The following is a 26,026-nucleotide window of genomic DNA, read 5'->3' on the forward strand; positions in this document are numbered from 1 at the left end:
CTTTGAATTTTCATCGTCCATGGTACTGTGTTATATAGGACGTTTCCATGTAAGTATATACTGTACACTGAACATATCTCCCTCCCCTTCTCAGCCAAGTTTTGCTTCTGTAATGGAAAAAGTACATTTTATTGGATGGTTTCATTTGATTTCCAGTTCTGGTAATCTAGTCTCCATAGATCTTCAAATTAATACTGTTTTTATTTGAGAAACTTCACTAATCCTTTCCTCTGAAATTATCTTTACTCCTCCCACCCCATCTTACAGATGCTTACTTTAACATCTTCAATCCAACAATGCCAAACTACCTTGAAAGTATTACTTAAGATATGTGTAAATATTGCTGAACACCCTTTTTAATGAGAACAATTATCTTCTTTTCCTTTCTCCCTTTAATGAGAACATTAGAACATGGGTGTTGATATTAGGCAGAAGTCACCTGAAGTAATATATTTTACACATAGTAATGAAATTAATATAGAAATAAAGTGCTCAGTGTTAAGTATTTTCAGGTAGACGCGAGTATCTAAGCCATCTAAAGGAAGTTGCTGAGTGGATGCTGGTCCTGAGGCCAGGCTAACTTCACAGCTGTTTAAACTCCAGCAGCTTGGCCCAGAGGGTACTGCTGTTTTATAACCGTATTTAAAAATCTGTTCCTCTTTTACTCCCTCAAACTGAGTGCAGAGATATAATGGGTCCCATTATAGGTAAAAGGTCTGTGACTCAGCCATCGAGCTACTCAAACTCTGGGCTGTTTTAATTGCCACCATTAAAGCTTTAGTACTTTTATCTCATAAAAATAGATATCATTGATGTAAAATGTGTGCCTGTTGAAGATACATGTGTACCTCTGCCCTCATAGTTAGCTAATCAGCCGTTTGAGTTAGAAGTTAGTTAGGTTTTATGCAAATGGGAACCTGACATAGATCACAGATTTTGTTCCAAGTTAGTCCTTTAATTAAGAAGACATTCCAGTGTACTCGGGACAGCATCTCACTGGAATATCTTCTCAATGAACCTTACTTCTGTTGGGGCTCACATGGAAACTGCATTTAATTGCTGGAACACCTGTGGGTCCCCCCCGTTCCTCGAACCCAAGAGTACTGTGATTCCAGTTCAAATGCTGATTTCAGCAGTTTGAGAGACAGACGCAGATTACTCTCCCCACATTCGCTTAAATTAAAATGGGTAGTTGGAGGTGCTTACTCTGCCTGTCTGCTGGTGGGTTCTTGTTGCCAAAAATACAAATTTTATGATGAGGAAACTTCAAAGTATGATGTAAACTCAAAAATGCCATGTAACTAAATATGAAAATATGAATAGCCTGTTTGTTCTGAACTTTTTTTCCAATGTGCTAGCATACCACCGTCATTCATTATTCATATTGCTGTACACAAAGATGACACCTCTCCAGGTCTGCAATGAGGGCATCTCAGCAGAGGTTTGCTGCCTACCCATTCATGCTCGCATTTATTTCTCTGTTGTAAAAATAGCAGCTAATTAGTGGGACATTTCGGTAGGTGACTCTCGCCTGCTCTTGCAGTTACAGGATTTTATTCAGAGAAGAGAATAGAATCTTAACTCTGAGAAGGACTCAATCCAAACAATTCTAAAGTACGAACCCACCCACACAAAACATTTGTGAGCTACACAGCCAGCCTCTCTACTTGCCCAGCTGTGTAGATTCAATTATAATAATTTTCTCAGTTGCATAACATTGCTGTTTGTTTATTACTGCATTATTAGTCAGTGAATGAACCTCCCCCCTTTTGACCCCTCAGCAGTGTTTATAAAATACTTAATTGCTTTGGTATCTTCTGGTTTGTGTGTAATTTCAGCTGGAAGGAGTCATGGGGACATAGTGTAAGTGTTTAACAGACTGTTTCTAATGTGCGGTGAACTTTCTTTAAAAATAAGTGTCAGGAGCCTTTACTTGTGTGTGTGTGTTTGTGTGTGTGTGTGTGTGTGTGTGTGTGTGTGTGTGTGTGTGTGTGTGTGTGTGTGTGTGTGAACTTGGAAAATGGAGATTTTCTTTAAGAATCTCCTTGTGACACTGCAAGTGGTGTGGTGGGGACCACTGTCCTCTCCCCAGCCCTGTGTGGGTCGTCCTTACATCCTGCTCTCCTTGCCTCTTGGAGGAGCTAGTGGGATTTATGACCAACAGCGATGTATTGCTAGGTACTATGGTTGAGAATGTGGGCTTTGTAGAGACTGCCTGCTGAGAGAAAGAGACAGACAGACAGACACTTGGGATAAATTTTTATTCCTCTGGATGCATTAGCTCTTCCCATTTGTAAATCAGAGGATGGTACCCAGTGACACTGTCAGCAGGACATCTTTACAAAGATACAGGGAAGCTCTACCATGTTGTTAGTGTGTCAGCGCTCTCACAGGGGAAGAAGGATCCTAAGGGAAAGACACCCAAACCATTCACATTAGAAATAAGAAGATATGAAGGTAGGTATTTATTTCAGTGTGTGTTTTACTGTGTGACATGTTACCACAAACTTCATGGCTTCTAGCCACATCCTGTTCCTCCTCAACATTTTGTTAGATCGGAGTCTAGGCATGGTTCAGCTGAGACCACTCCACTGCTCAGGGCTCTCCAGGCTGTAGAGCTGAGGTCTCTCTGGAAACTTGATCTCCAGGTTTGGGCTGCCTGGTATAGCTTTTCTGGGTGTCACTGGAGGACACCCTTGGCTCCTGGAGGCTGCCTCCCATCATGTCTGTGGTTTCTTCTCCACTATGGCCTCTGGCTTCTTCACAGCCTGGAACAGAGTCTTCTCTTCTCTTTACAAGCCTCCCTGATTCAAGCTAGTCTTGCCTAGGATAATTGCCCCTTTGAGGGAACCCTAAACCAGTGATTCCCACCTTGATCAGACCTGTGATCCCCTTATACCTTCGGCTGGAAGTCGCAGGTCCTGCCCCACTCAGAGATAAAGGGGCAGGCTTAGAGCTTGCCTCCCACAGATGCCAGGGAGTTTTTATAGACCACGGTAGTCTATCATTAAGCATTTATTGTGAACTGACTAGGCTAGATTCCCAGTCTCTGAATCGTGGAAAACTTGCCTAACGTATATAAATTAACTTTATCACTAAATTCCTTTAATTTCCCCCCTTACAAAGATTGTTCTAGTCCCAGTTCTGCAAAACTTCTGGGATTGCTCAGTGTTAGAGAGCGACCTGTTGTCAGTCTTTGAAGTTTGAGTTTTTACAGCCATAAGAATAGCAGAGTAAGTTGCTTTTAATATTTTACTTTTTAGATAACACATGTTAGCAGTGTAAATTGCTTTTCTGGAACCAAACTCTATACTTTTCCACTTTAAAGATCAAACTTGCTGTTGAATGCACCAGTGTTGGTAAAGCACATTGTCCCGTGTACGGCAGAATTTATTGAGCTGGATTAATTTCGTTTTTAAAAGTGTGTGAGTTTGACCTTTGCCTTCATTGTCTGTGAATAGTATTCCTCCGTGATCTTCTGTGTGTGAAACAGTTTGACTGACCTGGAAGCGTTGTTGAAGACACACACAAGAGCGTTTCACTGCATTTGACCCCTGGCAGCCGGGGTAGTTTGGGCAAGTGTTTGTCCATGCTCAGACTCTAGCTCTTGACACAGGTTTGAGAACAGTGAGGGCTTTAGTGCTGAAGTGAAGGGTGAAGGTGTGGATTCTCACTCAGGGATGCTAACAGGGTAGCTTTGTCAAGGGAGGGCAGAGTGGACAAGAGAAGGAGGGCCGGCTTCACAGGGTTAGCACTAAGACACCACAAACAATTGTTTTTGCCAGTTTTCCTTCTAGACAGCATCTCCGAATCACAGCGCCTGGTGTTCCTACTGTAAGCAGTTGAGAGATTCAGAATAAGGAACTAAAAGCAGTACCAGCTCAGAGTTCTCTAATGGGTTCATTGTTCTGGTTTCCTTATGAGAGGCCAGCGGTGCCTTGATCAGTTGTGGACCCCACTTTTTCCTAGGATGTCACTCTTATAGAACACTGGGCACGCCTGCTGTTACTAGGGACTTCCCTGCTCTTGTGGTCCAAGCAACACAAGGAATTATTCACTCTTAGTGACACAGGCCTTTAAAAAGTAATTGTTACTGTTATTTTTGGTTAAGATGCAAACAACCGGGCTTTCCCATAGGTCTTTAATAGTGTTTGTATTGTGTCGTCCCTGAGATAGAGTGGTCGCTCTGTTGGCCTCCTGTGCTTTCCGGGAAGGAGATGGTCAAGATGCGGAAATTCCAGTTATCTGCACACTATTTTTGAGCAGCCATCATGTGAGAAAACATCGTTCAAGTTTCACATAGACGACTAAGCTAATTTTTCCAAGCATTTATGAAGTGATGGAGACACCTCAAAACCTTGTTCAATCTAACATTCATTTACCTTGCACTCTAGGGGTGTGTGTGTGTGTGTGTGTGTGTGTGTGTGTGTGTGTGTGTGTGTGTGTAGATGAGCAGGCTGTTTCAGCCCTGTGGTCCTTAAATGTAAGCCTGGGATTTTATCTGCTGTTTTCCCCAAGAAATAGCAATTGACTGACAAGGTAGAGGGAGGAATGGGCTTAGAGTCCTTCCAGTGCAGTAGATTGAATGAAACACATGTAGGCCTCTTCTTTAGGGTTTTGGGAGAGTTTTCAAGGCAGGGTGAGGAGACGGGGAGCAAATGTCTTTTCCTGGTCCTTACAGAACTGAAATAGTCTTCGGGATGTTCCATCTCATTACCAAGTTGAATGGCACTCCTGTCCGGCAGGGAGATCTGGGAGCAATGTTGGGAAGAGTTTGTTTACTTCAAAATGCAGTAAGAACAGCAGTTCTGCATTTGGGTGAAAACTTAGTAATACTCAATAATACTCTAAGCTGTGGTTCAGAACCAAACTGGAGTTCTCCCCTGACCCTTTGAAGCAAAAATTTCAAATTTGTATTGAATACAAGCCACCCCATCCTGTAGGCCAGGGCTACGGTTTTAGAGGCACAGTCTTTATGGCTTAGGTTTGGACGGGGGCCACAGCAGAGCTGGGCTGCTCAGCCACCCTTCTAGCTGAGGAACACCATCTTGGCAGTGACCAGCATGCTTCAGTGCTTCTCGGGGGAAGCTAGGCAAAATGCAGTGGCTCCGTCTGTGTTAAAATTAAAGCCTTATCATTTTCCAGCCCCATGACTTCGGTGAGTTAATTGTAAAGCTTCAGTTTCCCCCGTTCAAAGCAACAGTAACAACATCCACTGCACCAGTCTCACAGGGCTGTTGGGTCGTTTCAAGGCTGAAGAGGGGCGACATGGAAATGGCATAGGAGAGCTGGAAGCATGTCTAATTAACTGACAGCAAATAGTTGAAAGAGCAACGACTCAGTGCAGTGCCCTGGGACAGCTTCAGAACTTGCTGTTCACTCCCCGGCCCCCCATGCTAGGATGTGTCCGTCCATATAGTGCCCTCTCCATCACCACAGGAGTGCTGGCTGAACACCAGGAGAGGGCTGTGGGCTCCTGACTCCCAGGGGCCCCCGCAGCTGCAGGGGAGTACAGTATCCAGCTCTGGTTAGGGTCAGAGAAGATGAAGTAAAGAAAACCAAAGGGCTCTGGGTGATGGATAAGAGCCAGAGAGCAGAGGATGAAGACCCTGCTGCTCCGGCTCCCTCCCAGGGTGTCCAGGAAGCTTCAGTGCTGCCCACATCTGGCTCTGCTGTGTTCTTCAGGACAAGTTAATGGGAGAGACACTACACTCTAAAGTTGCTCTTAGCTAGCTCCCTAGGCCTGACCCTGCTCCTAACTCAGGAGGCTCAAGATTGGGCATCTGATTGGAAACTTCTTCAACATGCTGGCTGAAAATTTGTAGCTCTTAAGGGTTGTTTGTATGGTGAATCTATGTACATTTAGATTCAGGCATGGCAGCACACACCTGTAATCCCAGGTACCCAGAAGGTTGAGGCAGATGGATCACAAGTTCAAGGCCAGCCTGGGCAATTTGTAAGACTTTGTCCCCAAAACAAAAGACACACACACACACACACACACACACACACACACACACACACACACACACACACACACACCCCATGGGGACATATATCTCAGCTTGAGTAAAGTGTTCTGTGCTCTCCCTCCCCAGCATCCCAGCAGTTCCCTTACTTCCTCAAATATGTGTTGAATGAATAAATTAGACTCCTGATAGTGTTAGCAGCAGCAAGCAGCATCTTTTTTTTTTCTTTTTTTGTTAAAAGTAGTTCCATCCTGAAAGTCTCAGTAGAACTTAGTAAAACTTAGTAAACTAAATGCTCTGAATCTTTATTCTGCTTTGACCAAAGGCAGAACACCTCAGTTTTTCACCAGGCTTACTTTTTAAAGAGTGCAGAGGATCTCGGACCCAGGACTGACTGGAAAAACAAAAAGCAAAAGTTCAGAATATCTGTAATAGGAATGTGTCCAAAGTCATTTTTTATTTTTATTTTTATTTTTTTATTTATTTTATTTTTTTGGCTTTTTGAGACAGGGTTTCTCTGTGTAGCTTTGCGCCTTTCCTGGAACTCACTCTGTAGTCCAGACTGGCCTCGAACTCACAGAGATCCGCCTGGCTCTGCCTCCTGAGTACTGGGATTAAAGGCGTGCACCACCACCGCCCGGCCCAAAGTCATTTTTAAAAGAAATATCATAAAGTGATTTCCATCTTGTGTGACTAAAATTGTAATTTGTAAACCATCTAAATTGCAGTTGGCTGTGTTGCACGCCCATGTTTCTTGTTACCTGAGGCCTCATTGGTGGGCCTCTTTCTTCACAGATGCCTTCTCTTGGAGTGCTCCTGCGGCCCTTCTTTATGCCCCCCTGCAGCTAATTTGCTGGGTGCAAAGTCAGTAGAAATAGTGTATTCCTGGCCCAGTTGATAGCGTCTCTCCCTTTTTGTCAGGCATTATTCAGAATCTGTACTTGTTTGCATATGTGTAAATTCAAACAAGTAAATGCATGTTTGTCTGCAAATAAGTGTTCACCGACAGGCGTCCTGTATGTGAAATACTGTTAACTTTAGAAAGTGTGTGTGTTGTATGTTGGTGATAGAATTTTGTTCACTCCTGTTACTCTATGTTGCTTACAGGTTCAGACTTAAGGAGTATAGTTAAGGCAAAACGTGGACAAGAAGATAAGATAGCTTTTTAAGCCTGAAGACCCCTGGAAGAAAAGCATGCTTCAGACAGCTAGAACTTTCTCCCACCACACTTCCTCATCTTCTCTGACACTTCAGAGCACCGTGGGTCAGCTTTGCATAGGAGCAGAGGAATTGTTCTTGCTCCCCCGTTGGCTCGCCTTTGATAAGTGCATCTGGCCCCTCCAGTTCTGTCCAAGATAGCCTCTTCCTGGGTTTCCTAATTACTGTGCTCTCAGCAGGAGAGTTAAGGATAAAAACAATATGACTGTTTTTTTGTTTGTTTGTTTGTTTGTTTTTACATACAAAACATACACTTTGGGCCATTTTTACTTATTTAAGTATCAGTCAGCTGTTCTAGGTCCCCAGAGTACACAACACACTTCTTACAGACGTCATAGTATGTCAAAAGGCATATGGAATTATGATAAAATTGTGTCATGTAGAAAGTCCCATACGGAGTATGTGAAATATGCTTGGTATCTAAAATCCTTCACATTCGCTTTAATAAATGAGAGGTTGTAGGAATGGCCTATATGGTAATATCAGATGTTAATGGCATTGATTACCTGTCAGGCAGTGGGGATTGATGGGAAAATGTCCGCTGTAAAATTAAATAGCATTAGAAAAGACCTTACCACGCGCCTGGTGGGGGAGCAGGGGAAGCTGGGCCTGAGAGACTTTGTCGGGGCATTACTGGGAGCTCCAGGTTTTTTTTCCCCACATGATTAAGGCAGACCATCTGTTCTTTGTTAAATGTTTACAAAAACAGCTTCCCTCTAAAAGATTCAAGGAGAAGTAGGTCTGGTAAACACTCATATCTCTGAGCACCTTTTCCGCCCTCCTTCAGATAGTACCAAAACAATTCTGCTGCATATCAAACAAGAGTAATACTTTTTTGTGTTCAGTCTTCACTTTTCCCCCTCCTTATAGAAGATGAAATTTTTTACTGAGTCACTAATTTATGGACTCATTTCTTTCTAAAAGAAGCGTCTAAATGATTTGTATGCTAAAGCGTGTAGATGAACTTTCAGCTTTTTTGTGTGGTGCATGAAATGCTTTTTCTAATTCATAAATGTGTGCTGGGAAAGCTCTCAAGAGACGCTGGTATTCTGTTCCTGGAGTGGATGCCATGCAGGTTGAAGATGGGTATACATGTCCTATAATAAGTAATTTACTGCTCTAAATGGGAGTCATTGTTCTGACTTTCCCTTGCTTTCAAGGAGTAACTTTTCTTCTATTTTTTGAATACTAGATTCTCCCAGGGGAGTTTGATTTTTATGCCCCATGCAGAAAAGCAATGTCTTTTTCCTTGTCAATTACGTTAAACAATATAATAATTAACTGAGCTTCAGCTGTGTGCATGTAGTAAAAGTTGAAGTCAGATCAACTAATATTTAGCTAATGCCTAGGCTGAGGTCACTAGGACATGAGGGTATTTGTGAGGGAAAGTAGAGGCCAGCAGTGACTTCAGTGTTTGCTTAGTTCTGTTCTGGTTTCACGTTTTTCCTTCCTGGAGAGATGCCTGTGTGTAAGGCTTCAGGAGGAGAGGGGTGGAGGCATAAGAGTGCTAGCTTTAGGAAACCTAGGTCCACATTTCATCTCTTTCCTTTAGGTGGCTTCTGGTAGCCACATTGCATCCTAGAATTCACACTTCTGTCTGAAAGATGGGGTAAATATAGGCACATTTTGTTCCTCTGTGTAGGAGGTGCATGTGAGTGTGCACCGGCATGCTCTTCCTCACACTGTGCTCACCTCTCTGTCCTCTGACGTGCCTTTACTTTTTGATTCCCTCATCGCTGTGACCAAGAAGGGGCAATATGTATTTTAAGATTGGTCTGCTGGTGGTGATGGCACACACCTTTAATCCCAGCACTTGGGAGGCAGAGGCAGGTGGATCTCTGATTTCGAGGCCAGCCTGGTCTACAAAGCGAGATCCAGGACAGCCAAGGCTGCACAGAGAAGCCCTGTCTCAGAAAACAACAGCAAAAATTGTATATATATATATGTGTGTGTGTGTTTGTGTGTGTTTGTGTGTGTGTGTGTGTGTGTGTGTGTGTGTGTGTGTGTGTGTGTGTGTGTTGTCTTAATACCAAGTTGTTGTTGCTGCTGTCGTTTTTTTTGGAGTGGTGGGGATCAAACCCAGGGCATTATGTGTATTAGGCAGGTGCTGTACCACTAAGCTACATGCTCAGCTTTCCCAGATCCTGGAAGAAACTTTGGGATCTAAATCCTTCACTTAGCAGGTGAAGAAGCTGAACTTTGGTTGAATGAAGTGTCTTCTCCAGAGAACATGGTGGTGGGGCCTGGATTAGAGTTCTAATGTTTCAACTCAGGGTTCTGGGGCACTTCTTCCCCCCTGGTGTGGCTCAAGAATTGAATGTGATTGTCTTTAGAGTTGCCAGGGCTGACTTTGGTGGGAACAGTGAGCTCTCCTCTTCTCCAGCTGTGTTTCAGTTTGTAAAATGTTGTCTTGGGGACGGTCACAGAGCCTCTGGGAGATGGGATGAAACTTGTACTGCCTCCCTAGAAGTATTCCTATGTGTAAGGTTTTTAGAAGCTAGATCGAGTCAGAAGACACTGGGTGAAGGAAAGCTGCATTCAGGTCCCCTTCTATGACCCCGGGGAGCCACGTGACCTTCTGGGACTCTTAAGTTTCTCTCTGAAAGACAGAGATAAATTACTAAGATTTTCTTGTAGATTCAGGTAAATGGACATACAAACTTCAGTATATGGCTTGGGATACAATAAGTGTGTGATATTGAGATGTGGTTTCTATTACCTGTACTTAAATGTGGGATTCCCTCCTTTGCCCACAGTAATGCTTAGCTTTTGCTGTGCAGTGTTGAGTCTGTGTGGGGCAGACTGGCCTCCGCTCTGCTCTACTTTTGTAGGTCTAAGGTGTATCAGCTTGGACATCGATTTCTTTATGATCTGTGTTTCCTCGGACAGGTTGCTTTATATTAGTATGTCGTTGTCCCCAACTGTGAAATCAGAAGGTTCATTGCCTTAGTCCAAAGGTCTGACTTGGGGTATTTGGTGATGTTAAGGTCATGAAGCCCATGCTGGACACATCATATGATCACTCATCTAACAGGAATGTAGGAAAAAGGCAGAAGATGACTGAAAGTTGCAGATGTTCTTGGGTATTTTGTTGAGATGGAAAGAGTCCTTAGATGCCATGGTCTGCCCTGTGGGTGATGTGCCTGCTCGGCCCTGTTTTCGGGTCCTGGGCTGTGAGGTCACTCATTGCAGGTGTCATTTACTCTGATCTCAGCCTGCTTCTCAGCATCTTGTCCTGTGTGTCAGCGTTTCCTGATGTGCAGAAGATGCTCTGGGCACCTCCCTAGTACATTCAGGATTTCTCCACACTGAACTGTTTGAGTTCTTCTATCTATATAAATGACTTCAAGAAGTTAGGGAAAAGATTGTCCACATGTCATATTACTTTAAGAAAGTTAGCCAATGCAAAATCATTGTTTCACATGACATTTTAACCTAGACAATTTGATGTCAGAAATGACTGTGTAAAATTTATGTTTACTTAACTCTATCCCCCACTTTTAATATTAGAATTTTTCGATGTTTTATATACTTGTTCTTTTTTAAAGCAATTGTATTCTCTATCTTTGAGTACCGCCTCTCACATGGGCGAGAACTCTGCATATGGAATCCATGCTTTACTTCTCATCCTGTGTTCTTGCCGTTGAAAGGTGCAGAATAGCTAACTCCATAACAAATTTAACATTTTCCTACTTAAAAGCATTCCTCATAAAGAAACAAACATTTCCAGGCTGAAAGAAAATGGCAAATCCCATTTTTGTACAAGTCCGCTTCCTTGAGTACAGGGTGAACTTTGGAAGCATCAGTCACTGACTTTCAGTTCCTTTCTTTACTTTGAATAACGAGAAGCTAATTTCAATCCCGTTTGTGTTTCTCAGCATTCTCCATCGGAGCCCTTTCTAGAGAAGCCAGTGCCGGATATGACTCAGGTCAGCGGACAGAATGCTCAGCTCGTGAAGAGCGACGATTACCTGCCGTCGTTAGAACAGCAGCCACAGCAGAAGAAGAAGAAAAAGAAAAACAACCACATTGTTGCAGGGGATCCCAGTAAAAGTTTTGGTAAAGATGACTTCCCTGGTGGGGTTGATAACCAAGAACTAAGCAGGAACTCACTGGATGGGTCCCAAGAAGAAAAAAAGAAAAAGAAAAGGCCGAAAGTCAAAAAAGATCCGAAGGAATTGAAGGAACCGAAGGAGAAGAAAGAGCCCAAGACCCCAAAAGCCCCGAAGATCCCCAAAGAGCCAAAGGAAAAGAAAGTAAAAACTGTCACACCAAAACCCAAATCCAGCAAAAAGTCAAGGTAGGCTGTGGGTAGAGACAAGGCCACAGGGCCAGGCAGCCCCAGGCTGCAGTGGGCGGTATGGGGTGTGGAATGGCTGTTGCTTTTCGTATTATTCTTGAGTACCTGTCGCTCAAGAATGAAGTAAATGTGAAGGTTTTTGTGCATTCCAAACTTTAGGACTCCACTGCTACGAACTGTTGATTGAGAGTCTTTACTGGATAAAAAATTTTATTTAGCAACCAACTTATTATTTTACAAGCCAGAACTTTACTTGGCTCTTTGGGTAACTGATAGGAAAGTTCACAGGGGAAGCAAGGCCTCTGGAAGGCTCTGAGCATCTCAGCGCCATCTCCAGAATCTGAAAGAGAATTAATTGTGTCTACTTGGCAGGGTAAGCCTTTCACGGCAGGTTGAAGTCCTTGTGGGCAGCGTGGGAGAAACCCAGTAGCACTCATCATTAGATGTGGCTTCAAGGACAAACAGCGGGGACTTTAGGTAACAGGAAAGAGCCTCTTTGCTCTGTACTCCCACCAACTCTCTGACCCCCTAGAAGGCATATTTATTCAGTAAGAAAATCTGAGAGACGACATTGAAGACTAATTTTTTTCATTTGTTCTGAACATTTCTAACAACTGTTCTGAACCAGTTCCAAACATCTGAATCTATTTTTCAGAATATGGCTCATGTTAGAAAATATAGTTTCCAGATGGAAGTATGGCCAGACTTGGTTAATCTGAGCCTGTTTGCACACTCTGATAGAAAGCATGCTCCGCCCTCTGTCCTGTGTGCGCATGTAAACATTTGTGTGCACACATACTCAATTGTGCCATTGCCTGCATTGTCTGTGATGACTAGCTGTGGCCCTTCTGCTGGTGGGCTATTGTGTGTACGTGTACAGGCACACCAGCACACAGAGGAGATGGTGGTTGTGCCGGACGAGCGAACGGGCAGGCCTCTCCAGTGCCCCATAGGAACAGCACGATAACTCAAATCTGTGGTTACGCTGTGTGTTGATGATGTAAATCATAATCATTTAATTTTTTTCCATGAATGTCTTTCATGGTAGATGCAATAATTCAAACTTACTGATAATTTTGTATTTACAGTTGGGCTTTGATTCCTCAGTATCTAGTCTCTTTATTGAAAACACCTTTTCTCCTGATGAATATTTTTCTAAGCCTACAACTTACTATAAAACCTTTACATTTATTAAAGAGACATTTTATTAAATGCTTATTGGTAGGTAAGTGTTGGAATGATAATGGTGAGTAAGTAAGATACAGCTAAAAATTTTAGTCTGACAGTATGAGTTTGTTTTTAAAGTATGTAACTGCCCAGATATAAATACTGTGCTTGGGTGTGAGGAAGCACATGCTTATGTCTCCCAGGGAGAGCAATCAAATCCTCATGTGAAGAAGAGTGTCTTTTCCTCTTAAGGTGTGTACCAAAGAGGCTTTCTGGACTTTAGAAGTGCATCACCAACAGTTCCAGTACCAGGATAATTTGGTTTCAGTTTTCATTGTAATTATTTTGATCTCTCTTTCTGTCTCAATCTTTCTTTCTTTCCTTTCTAACCTAATTGTGGAACTGGATAGAATCATTCTGGGATTCTGACATAAATTTGCCGCCACCCCCTTCAGCCCGAATCTGATCAGCAGGCCCTGTGTTTACAGTTTGCTTGAGCACACCCTTACCCACTGTGGAGTACTTGGGTGGTAGAATCAGAAATGCTGTGTGTAATAGTGACCCATGCAGCAACTTCCTGACACCTGTGGGCTGCCAGGGCATCAGCACTGGGTGTGCAGCATTTCCTTGGGGCTGCTACAGATCTCTGTTCATCCAGAGAGCTTCAGAGAGGGCTTTCTCCAGGGTGGGCCAGCAGCTGTCATCCTGAGCATGAGTTAGGGTTTCTGTAAGTGTTTAGCACAGCTACTGAATGGGGCCTGCACGTACTCTTTTTGTAGGAGCCGGAGGGTATTTTCGCTCAGGAAGAAAGTATAGTTCTTTCCTTCTCGCTGTTGGTCCTCACTAGCTGTCTCCTTGTGAGCTGTACAAGTAAAAGTTGTTGTTAGCATTAATCATTTGAGAATCTTTGACCGGAACACATTGATGTATGTGGAGATATTCAAGTGATAGAAAGCTGGTGGGGTGTGTGCCAGAGACTTAGCAGGCCATGTTTGGGGGTGATGTTGGGGGGTGGGGCATATTGAGAGTTGGTAGCACCTTTGTTGGCTTGGATAGGCCTCAACATGTGTGTGACCACTGGCTGATTTACAGTGAAGTGTGGCAAGGACCGTCCCCAGAAGCTTTCCTGTCGATGGTCTTTCAGGATTGGCTGTCCAAACATAGGATAATTGCAATGAGATGTTAAATAAATTAACAAACCAAACCATTATTTTGTCAAACCACATTGTTGCTATTGGTCAGATGAATTGAGTATGTCAATTGCGGTCTCCTTGTTCAGTTACGTCTACAAGGAAATAGCATCCTTGAATCAAGGATAACGAGAATGCATACGACTCCATGTAAATTCTGAGTAGCATAGCAGAATAATTATGTAAATTGAATATGCAGTGATGAAGGTAATAGGGGGTTTGGGTTGTGTTAGTGCCGGGGCTGAATTGCCAGAGCAGTTTGTGTCTACGCAGTGGAATACAACAGTGGCAATTTTGTTTTGCAAAATGCTATGTGATACCGGTTATTTCCATTCTTGAATAAGTTAACTTGATGAATTTGTTTATACAGAAAATAATTTTCCTACAGAGGGCTGCAACAGAGGGAATAAACAAGTGAGAAGAAAATTTAAACTAGTAGCTCGTCGCTCCCTCCCTGCAGCCTATGGGGAAGGGGTTGCTGCGGCTCTGCCCTCAGACATGCTGTCCTTTGAGTGGATGAGGAGGAAGTGACCTGCTGCTGGTCTGCATCATCCTCACACCCTTCATAATGAAGGAGGCATGGAGGGGGCCTGGTGCAGCCTCCTTGCCCCCTGGAGCCCACTAGGTTCTGTGAAGAGTGAGGAGCTTGAGTTTGTAGACATCCCCCACCTTGATAACCAAAATACGATGATTCCACATGTCTTTCCTATGCTAGAGAAACTAAAATAATCCGGCTGAAGCAGTTACATCGAATGGTGGAGAAACAGGTTAAACAGCTGTCTAGCATATTAGAATAAAGACACTTTGCATTCTAACAACAAGAAAAAATGGGCTCGCCCTGGGCCACACTCCTCTTCTCTAGTGGAACCGTCTTCTTTTTTTTTTTCTTGTAATGTATTTTTCTGTACCTGTATTGCTCTCCCTGGGTGCCTTTATAGCTTTCAAATATTGGCTGTTAATATTGGAAATAAAGCCAGGACCTCTGTGGCTGGAGAGGATGCATTTTGCATGTGCAAGGATTCTCGGGGGATTTACATCCTCTTTCAGGGTGGTTTCTGTTGTGCATGCATGGGCTCTGTGAAGTGAGAGAGAATTTGGAGGAAGTGCTTCCTTTCACTGATTCTTGAAGGATTTAGTGGTCCATTTAGCTACATAAAGATTCTTTGAATGTACAGAAAGAGGGGAACTTGGCCAAGGATTGTGACTTGACTACCGAAGCCTGAATTAAATGAAGCTGTGTGGCTGCTGCTGATGCGGTTTCTAGGAACACATTTTGTTCCTTGCTCTCTCCCCCACCCCCCGGTGTTAAATTTAGCAGAAATGAAAAGGTTATTTTTCAATTGAATGAAGATAGCATTTTATTGTGAACCAGAAAATAAACATACCACTCTTATTTTTTTAAAAACCACACAAAGTAAAAAAAAAAAAAAAACACGTGAGGAGTGCTTTTTGCAAGTTCCTGTAATTACCATTAACAATAGTAGTTACTATTTGTTTAGCAGTGTCCTTCTGAGGACTTCGTTGTCTCAGTTATGCTCTTACAGAGTTAGGGTGTTTTTACCCAAGAAATACTTACTCAGTCAGCAAGCCCAGTGTCTTGGTAAACTAAAATATATTTTCAGTATGTTCCATATTTGTACAGCTTCTTCTTGATGGAGGTCGCAAATAAAAGCCAATCTTTAAACCAGCCTTGGTAGTAAGAATGAAACGGGCCCAGACACACATGTCATCAGGTGTCTTCCCAGCGAGTGTGTAAGTTGTGAATTAAGTCCCCACCTCTTTTCTTTTTCTTTCTTCTTGATCCTTTTTTCCCTTTAAAACACTCACATGCTATAATTTAGTTTGGTTCAAAACATTGGAAAATCAGAAAGACATTGTTTTGGCTCATGCCAGCGGAAGAGGATACACACACATGCTGCACACACACACACACACACACACACACACACACACACACATACACATACACACGCTATCTCAGTGCCTCTAATGCGGTCCTTCCTCTCTAGTTCACTGAGTACAGGCAGGAGTGGCCCATGGTGGGGATATCTGCAGAGAGCTACAGTGGAATGAACAGAGGGACCTGCTGCGGCTTTGGTTTCTGCAGGAAAGGGTGGTGTGGCCCTACCTCTGACCTCTCGGTGCCACCAAATGACAGTGGGGGGCAAGGAGGCCACGAGCAGCCATGGATGGAAGATGGAGGCTTCTCTAGAGACTTCTTTGCAGTCTTTCATAAACAGAATGTTAGGGAGGAGTGTATTTTGCCATAGTAGACATGATTTTGATGTTATTCCTGATAGAAAAGGACAAAAAGGATCGATCGCAGGCTGTTATGCTTTGGAAAAATAGGAAAATCTGTACAAGGCAATGTTTGTTTCCTGTTGTGTAAAGACGTTTGGCAGGTTTGCCTGAGCCTAGCCAAAGCCCTCCTGGAGTCACTGGATATCAAAGCCACAGCTTAGAGAACCAGACACCTTCCCTGTTGTCCTCTCTGTCCGCATGTGGCTTTAGCTCTGAAATGTTAGATAAGGAAATGCTATGAATTAAGGAATAAAGTTTTAGTTCTTCAAAAGTTAGAAGCATTAAACCCTTAAGCATCTACTAGAGTATGATTTTGTTTTATTTTACTGTGGTCCTGAATTAGAGAGAACAGTGTTGTTCACAGTGGTCTACCTTCCCTGTTTGGCTAGATGGTGGTGCTTTTCTCTTTTGTGTTGATCCGCCTAATTTTCATCCTGCCGATCGCACCTGATTCAAATGTGGATGGATAGCGTGTCTCCCTTGTGTTAGCCACCCTGGCAGGTCAGAGAAGATAATTGTGAGCCCAGAGAATGGGATTCTGAGTGCCAAAGTGACCTCCGGAGTGCTGTCCATAAATAAAAGTGACATCTTAGAACATGGCACAAGTGGTCAGGTGTGCATCCCTCAGTGTGGCACTCACGGTGTGCTCTGAGAGGCTACTGGGAGGCTTTGTTTTGGGTCGGCACCGGAATGTCTAATTGAGTTCATCCTTTGTGCTGGATTGCAGGTCCAGACAGTGCCACATAGCAAAAGTGGCTTATGTCTATGTTGGGCTTTGGGGAAAAGTCATCTTAGCTGACTGTACTTCCTCTCCATGTTCTACTTTCTAATTGAGTCCACAAAACAATGTAGATCTTCGGTGTTAATTCTTAACTACATGGTAAAATTCTTTGCTTTAGAATGTGCTACTGTTAAGAATTTAATTCTTTCAGGAAAGTTTTCTGTTGTTCTCACACCTAAATAAGTAAACAAACAAATGAATAAGATGTCCTTTAGAAAATGACCAACACTATAGCAACACTCTAGGCAGGGTGCTGATGTTGGCTTCAGATGACCCAGGCCGACACCAAGCATAGCTGGCGTTACTGGAAAGTTCGCTGAGACCCAGCACGCCACAGGAGGCCAGGCAGGTTTGCATCAGGTTAGGCTGCCATGCCTGGAAGTTTGATTGTAGAATGTAAAGATGACACATGTATTTGAAACATGAAGTCAAATTAGGCTTTGAGATCTTTTCAGTTTTCTTTGCTATTCCTTTCTTAAAAATCTAGTATTTACTGTACCAAGGACATACCTTTTTTGCAATAGCAACACCTTTTAAGGCAAAAATGGAAAGGGCTCTTTTCTGGGTGTTTTATATAGTGACTTTCATAGAGCTTTTTTTTTTTTTTTTTGGTTTTTCAAGACAGGGTTTCTCTGTGTAGCTTTGTGCCTGTCCTGGAACTCACGCTGTAGCCCAGGCTGGCCTCGAACTCACAGAGATCCGCCTGGTTCTGCCTCCCGAGTGCTGGGATTAAAGGCGTGCACCACCACTGCCCGGCGACTTTCATAGAACTTAGTGCTAGAAGTTTTTGTTAACATCCTGTGTTATTTGTAGTAAACCCAAGTTCTTTGTGTTTCCCTCTCACAGTTCTCTGTCTTCCTCAAAAGGAGTAAGGTGAAGAAACCATGGGGATGTGGTAGCTAAGTCCCAAAGCTCTCTTGTGGAGTCAGGGAGTGTGTGTGAGCTAGGGTCTCAAGAACTCTGTGTGGAGTCAGAGTGTGTGTGAGCTAGGGTCTCAAGAACTCTGTGTGGAGTCAGAGTGTGTGTGAGCTAGAGTCCCAAGAACTCTGTGCGGAGTCAGGGAGTGTGTGTGAGCTGGGTGTCAAGGCTCCTGTGTGGCGTCAAACATGTGGGCACTTCAGGGTAAGTGAGAACACAAAGCACTAGGTTGCCTGGTCCCAGGGCAGGTATTAGGGCCTCTGCTACAGTAGGGCTGGTTGTCTTGGTGTGATTGTGTGTTATCTGATATTCAACTTGTACCGCCCTCCTTTTCACTAGTTTATTCTGCTGTCTGCTGTTTATTACATACTAGTTATGCCTTTAGGTGCATTGTAATAGTAGGGCTTTAAATTTTTTATTTTATTTTATAGGGCTGATTTTACTTTTTGATGCACCACATTTTATGCTGATTTAATTCTTTCAAAAGTTTTGTACTTTTTAAAATTAACTTTTAAGTTGCATACAAAATGGGTTTCATTATCGTATTTTAATAGACATGTCATTGTACTTTGTTCATATTTGCCCAGTTCCTCCCCAATCCATCATTTTCCCCCAAAGAGTGCCCCTTCTGGTTGTGTATGTGTGTTTGTGCATGTGCGTGCATGCATGGATCTAGGTTGCACATGGGAGAGAAAACGTGAGTTATTTGTTGTTCTGCCTCTGGCTTGTTTTGTTTAACATGATGTTATCTATTAATTTTTCTACAAATGGTGTTATTTCATTCATCTTTACGACTGTACACACACATATGTACATACCATATTTTCTTTGTCTATATAGGCATCTCAGCCTGTTTCCATTCACTGACTATTGTGAATAGTGCTGCAGTGAACATGGATGTGCACGTTTCTCTGTGGTGTGCCGACTTGGATTCGGTCAGGCATCTATCCAGGAGGGATAGATCTGAGTCACAAAAGTTCTATTTTTAGTCTTTTGAGGAACCTGTACACTGATTTCCACAGTGGCTGCCCATTTTACATTCCCGCCTGGAATGGTTAGGGCTCCTCTTTGCCTACATTCTCTCCAGCGTTGATTATTGTTGGTTTTCTTGAATCCAGCTACCTGAGAAGTGAGATGAAATTTCAGGACAGTTTCAATTTACATTTCCCTGATGGTGAAGGATGATGAGCATTTTTTCATGTATTTCATGTCACCTACATGCTTTTCTTTGGAGAATTATCTGTTCAGTCCATTTTGTTCATTTGATTAGATGTTTGTTTGGAGTTATAGATTATAAATGTTAATCTCTGTCAGATACATAGTTGGTAAAGATTTTCTTCCATTCTGTTGGCTGTCTTTGATCTGCTGACTGTTTCTTTTGCTGTATAGAGATTTTTAATTGCACTTGTGCCTATATGTCAATTTTTGAAATTATGTCCTCAGCTATAGTAGTCCTTGTAAAACAAATGCCCTTGTTTATACCTGCATCTTGTTTTGGCTCTGGAACTTTCAGAGTCTCAGGTCTTTTTTTTTTTTTTTTTAAAGATTTATTTATTTATTATGTATACAGAAGAGGGTGCCAGATCTCATTGCAGATGGTTGTGAGCCACCATGTGGTTGCTGGGAATTGAACTCGGGACCTCTGGAAGAGCATTCAATCCTCTTAACCTCTGACCATCTCTCCAGCCCCGAGTCTCAGGTCTTAACAGTAGCAAAATTACATTTATGAAGTAGCAGTGAAAATAATTTTATGGTTTGGGGTCACCACAACATGAGGAACGGTATTAAAGGGTCACAGCATTAGGAAGGCTGAGAACCAGTGCAATAGGTCTCTGATCCATTTTTAATTGAGATTTTTTGCAGGGTGGATATTCCATGTTCCCAGCATCAGTTGTTGAAGAGGCTTTTTCTCAGAGTATGTCTTTGAGATGTTTGTCAAAAATTAGGTACAGTAGCTGTCTGGGTTCATTTCTGGGTCCTCTGTTCTATTCCATTGCTCTAGATACATATTTATGCCTTACTGGTTTTTGTTACTATGGCTCTGTAGTACATTTTGAGATCAGGTATTGTGGTTACTCCAGCATTGCTTTTTCTGCTCTGGATTGCTTTGACTATTTGTTTTTTGGGGTGTATGTGTGTGTTTCTGTATGATTTTGAGATTACTCTTTTTGTTGTTCTGTGTAGAACATCATTGGAATTTTTATGGGGATTGCTTTCAGTAATACACAGATTTTCACAGCATTAATTCTGCTATCCATGAGCGTGTGACATCTTTCCTTTGAATGTCTTGTTTACCATCTTCAACATCAAAAAAGTTGTCATCAAATAGGTCTTTTATAGCACTGGTTGAGTTCATTCCTACTTCCAAATTTTCTTACAATATTCTAAAAGCTATTTTGATTCCTCCCCTCCAATTCTTTCTTGGCAAATTTGTTATTAATACATAGAAAAGCTACTGGTTTTTGTATGCCTATTTTGGATCCTGCTACTTTGTTGAAAGTGTGTGTCAGTCTAAGAGTTTTACAGTGGTGTCTTTAGGCCTTCTGAAGACAGGATTGTATCATGTGCAAATAGAGATAATTTGTATCACTCTTCTTTGTTTCTTTACCTTACTGCTCTAGCTAAGACTTCAAGCAGCATATGAATAGACAGAAGCAAGCAGATCACCCCAAGTACCAGGCCAACCCTAATTATATAGTGAGACCCGCCCCCCCAGAAAAGAAAGAGCCAGTCTTTCAGGTTGCCCCCTTTAGTAGAACATTGGCTGTAGATTTTTGATAAAGCCTTTATTATGCTGAGGTTAATTTACTAGTTTCTTTGGTTTGGTTTCTTAATGTTACTTCTAATTTTCACTGTTTAGAAAGCTCACTAAGTAGTAAGGTATCTTAGTTAGGGTTTCTGTTGCTGCAACTAAAAACCACCACCAAAAGCAAGTTGGGGGGATGAAAGTGTTTATTCTGCTTACATTTCTAAATTACTGCTTATCACCAAAAGAAGTCAGGACAGGCACCAAACATGGTGGGAAGCTGGAGGCAGGAGCTGAGGCAGAGGCCATGGAGGGGTGCTGCCTACTGACTTGTTCTCCATGATTTGCTCAGCCTGCTTTTTTATAGGACCCAGGACCACCTGCCCGGGGTGGCACCACCCACAATAGGCTGGGCCTTCTCTAGCAATTGCTAATTAAGAAAATGCCTTACAGAACAGACAGATCTTATGGAGGCATTTTCTCAGTTGAGGTTTCCTCTTTTAAAATAACTCTAGCTTGTGTCACATTGACAGAAGACTAGCCAGCACATAAGGGCTTAAAGGGCTCTTGATTTGCGTGCTGGTTGCACTTTTTAATCAACATTAAGCCCTGGAGTCCAACAGCAGGCTGCATTCTATTATGGCAGCCAGAGTTGCTAAACCACAGACTTCTGTTCCACATCCTATGTGGCCATTCTCTTAACTGTTAGCTTCACTTTATTAGAAAGTCTTTTGTTGTTGTTGGATGTGTTACTTCACACCTAGTCCAAGCTGTCTGGGAGGCTGAGACACAAGTTCAAGGCCAGTCTAGGCTACAGTGAGATCTTGCTTGCTGTGCAAGTATAGGAACCTGAGTTTGGATAGCCAATACCTATATAAAAAGCTTGTGATGGCATGGACTTGTAATTGTAGCTCTGGGGAGGCAAAAAACAGGTGTATCCCTCGAGCTTGCTGGCCGTCAGCCTAGCCACCGAGCTCCGGGTCAGGGAGGGACCTGACATTGATCCCTCCCACGGCACACATGTGCACTCAAGTGCATGCACGCCACACACACACACACACACACACACACACACACACTCCCCTCCGGCATATCAATGCCCTTCTTCTTAAGGAAGATGGTGTAATATTTTGGAGAAGCTTGAGTCCCTAATAATGTCTGAGATTAATGGTCCTGACCTGAGTCTCAGGGTTGATTTTCCCACTGCAATGAGGATCCTCATTAACTTACTTCATCTGAAGGGCCTGCTCGGTTGCCAACTCCCGCCTACTGTCCAGTCACCTTTATTAATTGACCGTATTCCTCATCACATTTGGTTTCATAATATGGCTCCTTTTTAAAGTTTCTTCTGAGAACGAATGTTCACAGGTTGACACTAATGACTGTTTAACTGCATTCTGTTTTGCTGTAAATCAGGCCAGCGCTGACTTTCTAGTAAGTTCTGGCTCTTTGGATAAAGCCTTGTTGAAAAAGCTTACAATTCCTCAAACAAGCGTTGGTCAACTATGATCCACCAGCCCTGTCTTAGACAACAGCCCCCACTCTGTTTATGGACAGCTGTGTCTTCAGCTAAATAGGAATCCTTCCAGAAGTGTGGAATCCCAAGAACACTGCCACAGGACAACACAACCCTGAATATGGAGTTTGTGTTTTAGGGATTGTACAGAAACTACAGAAACGTTCTCCTCAGGGTAGTGCATGCTTTGATTGGGGATAATTGTAGAACTAATGAGCTTGGCCGGGCGGTGGTGGTGCACGCCTTTAATCCCAGCACTTGGGAGAGCCAGGCAGATCTCTGTGAGTTCAAGGCCAGTCTGGTCTACAGAGCAAGATCCAGGACAGGCACCAAAAACTACACAGAGAAACCCTGTTTCGAAAAACCAAAAAAAAAAAAAAAAAAAAAAAAAAAAAACGAACTAATGAGCCTGGCTGTTGCCTGTGGACCCCAGTGCTGGCCAGTGTGAGTCTGCTCTCATAATCAAGTGTGAAACAGGAGAATGCAGAAGCAACAGTGGCCTCTCGCATTTCCAGGGACATCACTGGGTTTATGTTTGATTTCAGGGCTTGCTAGCGTGAGTGGAGGCTCTGCATCTGAGTAGGGGGTGGGATAGAGCTACATTTTTATTTTTGTCATATTGCAGATTGGGGAGATAGAAGAAGAAAGGGCTTTGACTTGGGGGTGGTATTTATAAATGGTATTTATTATACTGCTTTTGAAAAATTCCTGTTTTACTCAAGTTTGTTAACAATTTAGTTTCATTTCATTTTTCCTCTCCTCCCTTTCTTTTTTTCTTTTCTTTCTTTCTTTTCCTTTTTTGAGACAAGGTCTCAGGTAACCCAGTTTACCCTTAAAATCCTGATTTTGCTGCTTCTGCCTCCCAAGTTCTGGAAATGGGAGTGTGTGCCTCTGTGGTAGTTGCTGAGGGCGGACCAGGGCCTCGTACACCTTAGACACCCCTCTGCCGCCTGAGCCTGCTCACCCAGCTTCTCGGCTCCGTTGACACTGAGCTTTATGGATGGCTCATCACGAAGAGAGATGCTCTTCCAGCTCTTGCTTACCCTTTAACAGTATTTATTATTTTTTTTTGTGTATCCAAGCACACCCCGCAGCGTGCGTGTGGGGTCAGAGGAGACCGTGGTGTGAGTTCTTAGGATCGAGCTCGGAGTCCCAGGCCTGTGTGGTGAGCACTGCTACCCACTGAGCCCTCTTGCTGCTGCTGTCTTGTGGTTTAGAATTTTTATAGTATTGTGGGGCGTGGGGATGTGTATGTGTGCTGGAAAATAGGAAGAAGCTTTGTAGCTGGGTGGTGATGGTGCACACCTTGAACCCCAGCACTTAAGAGGCAGAGGCAGGCAGATCTCTGAGGTTGAAGCCAGCCTGGTCTACAGAGTGAGTTCCAGGACAGACAGGGCTACACAGAGAAACCCGTCTTGCATGGGGGAAAAGGAAGAAAGAAAGAAAAAGAGCCCTGTACTTATTAAACTGTTTAATAAATAGGAAAAGAAACCTAGCAGCCTATCTAAGTAGGCACTAGGACACAAAGATAGTTTTTCTTTTAGCTCACAGGATAGTTGATGAAAGATACACAATGCGTTAATTTTAATATAACTTAGTAACGTTAACAACGATTTTTTTTGCTTTCAGTATTTGTATGCCATGTGACCTGTAGGAATTTGAAATCCTACCCAATCCAGCTACTGTGGTGTTCTGAAAATGTTTCTTGGACTGAGTGATCTGTCAGCTAAGTCTTGCAGACAAGTAGGTAGATTTCAGGGTCCCGGAGGCCAGAGGGGGTTAGCGCTCGCTGTGTAAGTCTGCAAAATGAAGCTGTAAGGAGCACAAAGGAAGCGACTGCTGTAAGTTGTAAAGGTTGGAGAAGGCCAGGACCCCAGCATGGAGACTTGCAGACATCCTATGCTGGAGTTTGGGTTTAAACACTTAGCGGGTTTTCCTGTAGTCACCTGTGGAGGTGAGTTTGCTAATGGTGTTCCGGCTCCAGCAGGATGCTGATCCAGGAGTAGAGCAGATTAAGGAGAGAAGTGGGAGGAAACAGTGTGGCCTGTGCGGGCCTGGCTTTTCTAGTGACTCTACGTTTAGATTGCTGGGTGACAAGCCGTGGAGCTGAGTCGGCGTCGCTGTGACTGCTGGAGGGACAGCGAAGCTCTGTGTCTGCAAGCGCGGCTCAGTGGCTTCATTGTCAGTGTCGTGGTGCTGGCTTAAGGGATGCTCCTAACAATGTTCTGCTCCCTACAACCAGGGCAGCTGTCTGTTTGCATATTCAAGCTTCGAATATAGTTTGGAAGAAGAGTGTGTGTGTGTGGTTTGGAGTTTGGCAGAAAAGACAAGTGTTTGGACCTCACAGATACATACAGAATGATTCCGAAGGTGGACTCTGACCTTTTCCACTGGTCTCATGCTGGGGACCCTTCCCATGGAGTACGAGGGTGATGTGGCCATGATTGTTGTGGTCTAGGTTGGGATGACACGTGTGTGGCTGAGGTAGTGGCAGTGGGCATGGGGTGGATGCTGTTTGTTCTTGAGGCTAGGGACTGGAATTGATCATGCATGTTGAAGTGAGCCTTGATGCTCATGGCATCCTCTCTGTGAGGTCCTCAGCCGAGTTGGCACTGGTGGGTCAGAGTCCCAGCCAGAGTGCTTCTCTCGGATGTGATCCTCATCTTCCAGGGTGTGCAGAGTGTGACCGTCTCTCTCCAGCACTTCTCATCTTTCTTCTCTCATCTCAAACTCATAGAAACCCTAACAGTTGCAGATATTAACCTCATGCTATAGATGAGGAAACGGAGGTGCAGGAAAACCCTAAGTGATTTGTCGGAGTCACAGTTGGAAATGTGACAGTTAGAACTCAGGCTGATTCTTGCTGATGGCAAGCACCATTCTGTAGTACTTCTGGCAGAAAAAAAAATGGACTTCAGTTTTACTCAGCTTAAAGCAGTTTGAATGCAACACTTCATAGGAACCCAGATTATACCAGAATCACAACAAGGACAATTTAATGTAAGTAATTGAATTTTGTCCTGGATTATAAAGTCTTTGGGTGGCCACTGAAGATTTCTTAGCCTTCCTTCTTGGGGTGCTTGTGTGGGAGAACCTAGCTGTTCCTCAACATGAATATTGTGAGGTCTGATGAGTTTGCCTCTTGCAGTATCAGATTGGAAAGTGCTTCGTTGGGCCATGAGGTTTTTGTCTAAGCATTTGAGGAGGTCCTGTCTGACTCTCAGCCATCTTGGAGGTTCTGTATAGCTCATCCTTGGACAGAGCAGATGGAAAGTCATTAGTGCTTCTGTCCCCAGCAAATAGATGTCTCCTCAAACCTGGCTCTGGGTGGCGTCCAGACAGTCAGCCTCTCACTCCTGCAGGCTGGTGCTTGCAGGGCCCGAAACCCCACCAACGTGAACTCTATCCTTTGCTCTGGTTGAGCGAGGTCACCATGGAAAGTACTCACTGCCAGCTCAGTTTACCTGGCAATGGTTCAACTCTTTGACAGACCTACCTCTGATTTAAACAAATTCGAGAAATATGTAAAGTTTTGGAAGCAGTTTTGCACTGATTTGATAAAAGAAACCACAAAACACTGCAGCGCAGGTGTTGAGAATGTTTGAAAGCTGATTGAGGGAAGCAGATGGCTTTAGTCAGTGGCATCCAGCCAAAAGAGCAGGTGCTGGTCATGTGACCGCTGGTTACCAGGGTAATCTGATTGCTCTTGGCGTGCAGATGAAAGGAAAGGGGCCCAGTGTTCAGCTGTAGTATTGTATAATTTGTGGCAGTTAGAGCGGAAATAAATGCTGGAAATGGAGCCTCATGGTAGGGGAGACTTCTGTCCGTGTGTAGCGTAAACACCAGGACACTCCCGTCAGGAAATGCGGCATGAATTTTTTAATTTAAAAAATATTATGCTGTCTGTGGATCTTTGACTG

General features: G+C 43.4%; 1 protein-coding gene across 1 annotated transcript in view; it reads left to right on the forward strand.

Moving 5' to 3' along the window:
• The window catches only part of Chd7 (chromodomain helicase DNA binding protein 7), a 184,523-nt gene that overhangs the window by 89,454 nt on the left and 69,043 nt on the right, over positions 1-26,026 (forward strand). The window contains 1 exon segment of the mRNA XM_052715424.1: positions 11,066-11,487. Within this exon segment, the coding sequence (XP_052571384.1) occupies positions 11,066-11,487 (422 nt within the window).

Source organism: Peromyscus californicus, unplaced genomic scaffold (genome assembly GCF_007827085.1).
Source record: "Peromyscus californicus insignis strain IS unplaced genomic scaffold, ASM782708v3 Scaffold_5__1_contigs__length_169319896, whole genome shotgun sequence".
Lineage (NCBI taxonomy): Eukaryota > Metazoa > Chordata > Mammalia > Rodentia > Cricetidae > Peromyscus > Peromyscus californicus.